Source organism: Medicago sativa, chromosome 7 (genome assembly GCF_051527215.1).
Source record: "Medicago sativa cultivar Bolivia chromosome 7, Bolivia_mono, whole genome shotgun sequence".
Lineage (NCBI taxonomy): Eukaryota > Viridiplantae > Streptophyta > Magnoliopsida > Fabales > Fabaceae > Medicago > Medicago sativa.
Window position 1 is genome coordinate 82,487,561 of NC_140755.1, and position 8,227 is coordinate 82,495,787.

General features: G+C 32.0%; 1 protein-coding gene across 1 annotated transcript; it reads left to right on the forward strand.

Annotated features, from left to right (window-relative positions):
• Window positions 1-5,820: 5,820 nt before the first annotated feature.
• LOC146909265 (xyloglucan endotransglucosylase/hydrolase 1-like) lies at window positions 5,821-7,774 on the forward strand. The gene is made up of 4 exons (XM_085729823.1): window positions 5,821-6,031; window positions 6,227-6,327; window positions 6,411-6,604; window positions 7,084-7,774. The coding sequence occupies exons 1-4, from the start codon at window positions 5,845-5,847 to the stop codon at window positions 7,481-7,483; spliced, it is 882 nt and encodes a 293-aa protein (XP_085585949.1). The 5' UTR covers window positions 5,821-5,844; the 3' UTR covers window positions 7,484-7,774.
• Window positions 7,775-8,227: the final 453 nt, after the last annotated feature.

The window sequence follows — 8,227 nt, forward strand, 5'->3', positions numbered from 1 at the left end:
ATTACACCTAAAGATATTGATAATGAAATGCATGAACAACATCAAGAATTTCAATGTCGAATAGCACATGAGATGTTAAGATATGACCCTTTATACGGGTAAGAAATAACACTAAGTATGGGGGAAAAGCATAGAGCCTCGGCATAGCTTGTCGAGAACTAGAAAGTTAAGCATGAATTTATTTATGCTAAGTATAGAATGTTAGATATGAGCATTACGCTTGATAAGACGCGAAGGGATATAGAGTATTCTCTCCGCATAGGAGCTAGAGTGACCATACGAGTATGACAAGACGTGAATCGATTAGATATCTATTCACCTAGAAAGTTAAGCAAGCATATAGTTTACCTCTAGTAGGATCGTTTAAGGATCCGAGGTAAAAGAGATAGCATGTTTAAGTTTAATTTTCATGCATGCATAAGACCAAGACTTTGTTAAAGATGTGATGCGATTAGATATCATATTCACAAGAAAGTTTAAGCAAGTTTTAAGACAAGAATCATATATGGTCAAGACCATTAAGTAAGAGTAGGTGTCGTGTCTCTTGTAATCTCCCGCATGCCACTGAAGGAGTCCGGTGTGCCTTAGCTAGGTTTTCACCGGTAGTAAGGGATTAACTTCCGGGGTTACTCCACTCTGAATTAATCCGTAAAATGAACTCAGATATTTGTTTGTTTGTTAAACGTTAACCTAATGAATGAATCTGACTATGCATAATTATAGACATGTTTAAGTTATTCAATAGAGCCTTGACGTAGATCGTTGAGAACTAGTAAGATATCAGGAATCCCTGAGTAAGTCTAGACATGATATGTTGTTAGACAGAACGTACTCATGCAAGTAGAAGCAAGTAAAGAAAGTTATGCCGATGACGATCTTAGGTTTCCCCTAATCGTCCGGTTTAGAATCGTGTCATGATTATATTATGCTTAGGCCTCGATACGTAGAGCGTATTCTTGTCAAAGCGGTTTTAGATTCCCCTTGACCGCCATGACACGTATAAGAAGTGAAGCCTATAACAAGTTAAGATGAGACTATGATGGCCCTAGTATGCACGACAGTCTAAGTATGCAAGTCCCCACACACGTATAATCAACCGGCAGATTGTATTGTAGACAAGTGGTGACCGTAGGTTTCCCCCGAGGTTACCTATAGCCTAGGATTAGATAGAACTCACTGAGACATTATGTCTCATCCCAATCTTTATTTGTTTCAGATAAACAGGTTGGATGGCAAGCTAGTAGCCGTATGGATGTTTCAGCAAGTGTTCGTTCGTACCCGCTGCAGGATGATATGGATATTCAAGGACGCAATTATTATGTTTTAGAAAAGTTTAGTTGTATTATTACTAGTGTGTTGCCCGTGCGACGCACGGGTGGAATTACCGTCGGCCACAGACTATGCGATGTTAGCACGACATATGAACAAAAACTAAAACTATGAAAGTTATAAATTTTTAGATAAGTTTGCACCAATTTGTTCTATGTCGAATTATGAAATTAATTTTAAGTTTTATAATGCGTTATGTGATTACTTGTAGTGGATTGAATGAGAACGATTGTTTGAAGGCAAGTTCCACTAATGTGAAGAAAAAATTGTTTGGTTTACCTATAAGCTGAATGACACCACCAGTCACCACGACATAGGATTGTAAACTAAGAAAACTAATTCTTGCACCACTTCATTTGGGATAACAAATGAAATATTTTCTTAAAACTCATTTAAGTACATAATAGAAAACTCACAACACAAACAACTTACACAGAAACTATATTCTATGAAATACTTCCTTGCACACCACATTTACAGTTGAAATCATTGGGAGAAAAAAAAATCTTCATTTTTTGGCTTTTTCTTGCAAAGTCCACACTATATCGGCATTTTAGGCTTTTGCAACCCCTTTTGTGTCTAGTAAAACTACTTCGACCGCAAACAACAACCCATTAAAAAATAGAAGAAAATGAAACTTGCTAGTCCGTCTTGTTAAGATTATTAATTATTAATCAGTATAATTAAATTCCGATCGGGCATCAAACCGAATAAAATAGGCAAGTTCTATAATAACAATGAGTATTCAATTATTTTTATTCTTTGAAATTTGAAAGAAAAAAATTGAAGGAAAATTTGTAAATATTTTATCTACAAAAAAAAAAAATTGAATAAATTTTTTGAGATACATTTGAAGGTGGAGATATTTTCAAAATTAACTAATATAAGCTTTAGGTTTGGAATTGTTTTAGTAAATAAGTTTAAAATGAAAATTTGGACATATTGCTATTAACACCACTGTTTTAGGCATACAACCCCCATGAAATAACAAAAATTGGGTCAAAACCAACCTCCCTCATCAAACCCGGCATCTATTCTCTTACATTAAGTCAGTCATTTTCCCTTGCCGTCGCCACCACATTTTTCTCTCCCATATCACTGCCGAAATCGACCTTGTTTGGCCAAACAAACCACGTTTTCTTCATCCCTTCAGCCTTCTCTTTCATTTAACTGAACAAAACCATAAAATAAATATCTAGAAAAATGGATCATTCGTTTTAAAGGAGTTTTCTGAGCAACCCACAATTGTTTCATCAATTGAGTATCATGTCCTTCATTCTCTACTTCTCCTTAAAAAAATCCATGGAAGAATTACACTAAAATGGGTATTCATTTTTTTTCATTTTTCTTTCGATAGACAATTCTGCATATCTTATATTTTTCTTCTTCATTTTTTAAAATTAAACAATTTTCTTTTTGGTTGTGTTAGATTTGAATTTGAACATCAACCGATGTTCTCTATTAAATTGATATGGTACCTGCATTCTGTCAAATAGGATTATCCCTCGCGGAGGGAACCTATGATAAGTCTGTTAAATAGTTTTGATTCTCTATGTTTTCTTTTCCCTCTTTTTTATGTATTGTTCTTGAAAAACCAAATTTGAATCGATCAAGCCCTTAGTTTAATGACAATTTTGTTTTTTGTAAATTTGAATATTTAAGCCTTCTATTATTATATGAGATTGCTACCGATCTGAGTTATTGAATCTAGAAACTGTGATTTTTCTGAATTCATTTTAATGATTTTATTTCAAATGTTCATGATAAAAATTTAGCTAGTTGTGTTGAAATGTCATATAAAATGCATTTGATCAATGCTATTATTGATGAATAAACTAAATTTTACACTAATGCTTATTGAATTCTAAACAATTACATTCCCATTATTTTTCTATTGGTGACATTTTGTAAATTATTATTTGTTCAAAGATTTAGTCTTGTTTAAAGTTAATTTGCAGACCGATAAATATAAATATCACTTATTTGCATGTTAACATTTAAGACTATTTAAATGGAATGCATAAAAAGCTTTGGATGAGAAGTAGAAAAGGATTAGATCATGTTCACAAAATTTTAGTAACTTTAAAAATAAAATTAGTAACTGGTGAAGCCGACGTGCATAGCCTACTACTCCCTCCGTCCTAGATTAACTGAGCCAATAGACCATTTCATACATATTAAGAAAAGTGTATAAATGAAAGAGAGAACGGTGTTTTTGAGTGCCTTTGTCAAGTATTGGTGCATTCTTCTTTATCATAAATGTAAAGTAGAATATATTGAATTGAGAATTGTGAAAGAGAATGATTATTTTACCAAATTATTCTTATTAACTATTGGTTAGTTTTAAAAGTAATACTTTGGAAGTAGTGTGCTAAGAATTAATTGGAGCGTACAATTGAAAAGAAAAAGTTATTATTGCATTGGAAACTGAAAGTGACATTCATTTTGAAACAAATTTTTTTGGTTAAAGCGACGCTCATTTTGAAACGGAGGGAGTATAAATTAGAGTTGTAATCGGAAAAAAGTAATTAATTTTGTATTGAAAAGTGAAATGAATCAAGATTTCGGGGACAATATTTTTTTACAAATGACTCAGTTATTAAGGGACGGAGGGAGTATTATCTTTTGTGAGACTATTAAAAAATTATAAAAAAAGGAACCAGCCAAAATTGGGAATCTACAATTCATAGGTTGCTATAGGCTTTTTTGTGGGCCACCCCCTATGAAAAACCCATAAAAAATTTGAACAATGATTAAATCTTGGACATGATACATGTTGGAGAAGGAAAGGAAGTAAACTAGAAGTACAAATATGACATCTTTCAAAAGAACAAGATGATCTCCCATGGATAAATGACGAAGTTTCCACCCAGGTAGATGATTTCAATTCTTATAATAATAGGATCTCAAAATGCAACCTCTTAGAATTGCAACGAGTTGGAAGACTAAATTATTTAAAATAATCCTTCCACACTCTACATTTAAGAGTTTAATACCGCCTCTACCAACCAAAATGAATTAACAATAATTTTCACCAGTATACTTATGTGGAAATTTATCTTCTTTTTTTTTAGCAATTGTGAAAATTTACCTTAAGACCCGAAATCATTGCAAAAAGTAACAAAGTCGTCTTAAATGTTAGGCCGACGTTTTCCACATATGATTAAAGTATCATCAAATTGCAGGAGAGACACTCTAAAATCTCCCCTTCACCAATTGGAAAGCTTTAGAAACTTCCACTTTCTATCGCCGCTTTTAACATTGAGTTAAAACCCTCATCAACCGAAAAAAAAACATAATGAGGGAAGAGGATCCCATTGTCTTTATCCTTTTCACAAAGAGAATTTTTTAGTGGAGCTTTCATTGACTGAGCTAACACATTCTATGATTCATTTTCGCCATCTAGACAAGAAGTTTATGCTCTTCATCACCGAATTCAAGTACGTCAATCAACTGAATCACAATTCTTTTCAAAGTCAACTTTAAATAAAATAAGTTTTTTTTCTTCTCTAGTTTCATCCACGACCTCATTAATGATAAGAATGTCATCCAAAGTTTGTCTACCTTTAAGAAACGTGCATATTCTGAAATAATATGACGAATAAATTGTTATAGTATAATTTCCAACACTTTAGCTAGCACTTTATAAACACATCCAACCAAAGAGATATGAATTATCTCATTGAACTTTTGAGGATTCTCCTTTTTCAAAATCAACACAATGAAGGTACATTTCAAACATTTGACAAATCTTTCCATAGAGTGAAATTCATGCCTGAATCACATTATTTCCATCTTGATGTCATTCCCAAAATTATCTTCATTTGGACCTAAGCTCTTTAAGGTTATGACAATCTCAAATCGGTTGATTCACTTCAACGTCATTGAACTGTTTTTCCAATTATTCTCCATCAGCTTGATATAAGGATTTGAAATTCAGGTTTTCCAAGTCAAGCACCCTGCTAAATGTTTGCTCGAAAAATGATACTCATAAGTGTTAAAACACTGCACTACGAATCACAAATAGGATTGGTAGTTTCTGACTTAAAACGTAATTTTACATTTAATTTTATTGTGCAACTCATTTTTACGAATATATATCAAAATAAATTTTTTAATATTGAACTTACATTTAACTAAAATCAATTTTTACAAAATCAATATTGTCACCGCATAACCAAAATATACACCAAGTGACTCATAAATACATTGTAGAAAATATGGTCCTCTAATTGGCAAATAATAGATGATTAGCTAATTAACAGAGAAGATTGATGAATAATAAACGCGTAACAGGGTCCCAATATAAGTTGGTTCCAACACTAAAATCCTAACAAAGCCTAATACATGATTTATGCCTCCTACCCTCCAAGAAAAAATATTAAAAGAAGAAGATAAGTATATAAAGAAAGAGAGAGGAACATGGGTCTATAACCCTTTTACCAAAGGTTTTAGGCCTATATATACCCAAGTCTTAGCCACAAACTTTTCACAACTTGAAAACAACACACCAAAATGAGTTCTTCATTTTGGACCCTTTGTTTGATCTTAGTTTCACTAGTTTCTTCTTCACTCTGTGCTCCTCCAAGGAAGCCAGTTGATGTACCATTTGGAAGAAACTATTACCCCACATGGGCTTTTGATCATATCAAATACTTCAATGGTGGTTCTGAGATTCAGCTTCATCTTGATAAGTACACTGGTTAGTGTTTTAAAAACTTCAAAACTTTCCTATTTAGACCATGTTTCTATAAATAACTTAATAAGTAGCTTATAATATGTAACTTATAACAAAAAGATAAAATAATGTTCTTGAAATGTTTATGAAAATAATGTTTCTTACCATTAAACTAGTTACTTACTATATTGTTCATTTTTCTAACTACTTTTTGTATAGGTACTGGTTTTCAGTCCAAAGGATCATACTTGTTTGGCCACTTCAGTATGAACATAAAGATGGTTCCTGGTGATTCAGCTGGAACAGTCACTGCTTTCTATGTATGTACAAAAACATTTAAGGTTTTCAATTTTGCTTCTATTTTTAGTAATTTTTTGTAATAATCTTTGTTGATACTTTACAGCTATCTTCACAAAATGCTGAGCATGATGAAATAGATTTTGAGTTTTTGGGGAACAGAACAGGACAACCTTACATTTTACAAACAAATGTGTTCACTGGTGGTCAAGGTAACAAAGAACAAAGGATCTTTCTTTGGTTTGATCCAACAAAGGAGTTTCACAGATACTCTATTCTATGGAACATGTACCAGATTGTGTAAGTACTTAACTCAACTATTGTGCCAATAGTCACCTAATCTTTAACAATCTTGAATACCCTTTTCACCATTCCATTACACACCCACTAAATCTAGCTCCTCTTTTAGATTTATAAAGTAAGTATATGTTTGAATTTACTAACAGTTTGACCAAATCATATCTCAATATGATTTTGTTAAATCTAAACATTTGCACAAATTAAATAAGTACTTAAATGAGTATTTTTGCAATGCTTAATATTATTACATTCTTGATTGAAGCATTTGTGATAAGAAAAACATGAAATCTTACCTAAGAAGAATTAATTGGTGTAACTAACTAAGTATAAATAAATGACTTATATGTATAATATTTAATTTAAAGCCACAATCCATATATTGTATCATATTTAAATTTAAATTAAATCCAGTAACTAATTTATTTATTTTTAATTTTGACCAACTGATTTATTTTTGTGTAACTATGTTGGTTTTGCAGGTTTTTTGTAGATGATGTACCAATCAGGGTGTTCAAGAACAGCAAGGACTTAGGAGTGAAATTTCCATTTAACCAACCAATGAAGATATACAACAGTTTATGGAATGCAGATGATTGGGCAACAAGGGGTGGATTAGAGAAAACTGATTGGTCAAAAGCACCATTCATAGCAGGCTACAAAAGTTTCCACATTGATGGTTGTGAATCATCTGTACAAGCCAAATTCTGTGCAACACAAGGCAAAAGATGGTGGGATCAACCTGAATTTCGTGATCTTGATGCTGCTCAATGGCGTAGGCTAAGATGGGTGCGCCAAAAATACACCATTTATAACTATTGCACTGATAGGAAACGTTTGCCTCAAATTCCACCTGAATGCAAAAGAGACCGTGACATATAAATTTTCATCATATGATATGATATGATATGATACTTTATTTGTATTATTTGCTATCTCATATTTATTACTATATGCTTTCAACACCATGTCACATTGTTGTCACGCATTCAAGACAATTTCATATCTATTATTTCCTTGTATTAGACATATATCATTATCATTATTTATTGCCACTATTGTTCCATCGAGTTTTGTATATTGAGAAGTGAAGTTTATGTATTTGTAATTTTAATTTTACTTTAGGCATTCTCATATAATATCATACAATAAAAACAATAATAATTTCACATATACTATTGATTTTTTTAAGAGACTACTACTCCCTCCGTCCCAATTTATCTGACCCTTGGCTCATTTCACACAGATTAAGAAAAATGTATAAATAAAGGGGAAAGTGGAATATATTGTATTGGGAATGATAAAAGTAATATTATTTAGTGTTATATTGTATTGGGAATGATGAAAGTTGTATTGAAAATTGAAATGACTCAGTTATTTTGGGACACTTTTTTTTAGAAAATGGGTCAGATATTCCGGGACGGAGGGAGTAGTACTATTGATATTAATAATGCTTTTATTTATTTTATTCGGATGTGCTAATAATGGCAAGTGCTAAAGAACCAGTTGTAATTTGCATAGGTCTGTGTTGTTTTTTTGAATTTGTAGATCTGTGTTCTGATCCAATGGTCCCATAGTAGAAAGTGGTGATGTGTTGTTGTTGAAAATTGGGACAAAAAAGAGACT

Coding starts and splice junctions, on each gene's coding strand:
- LOC146909265 (XM_085729823.1), top strand. CDS start 5,845: ATGAGTTCTTCATTTTGGACCCTTTGTTTGATCTTAGTTTCACTAGTT. Junction 6,328..6,410: donor GAACAGTCACTGCTTTCTAT/GTATGTACAAAA, acceptor GATACTTTACAG/CTATCTTCACAAAATGCTGA. Junction 6,605..7,083: donor TGGAACATGTACCAGATTGT/GTAAGTACTTAA, acceptor TTGGTTTTGCAG/GTTTTTTGTAGATGATGTAC.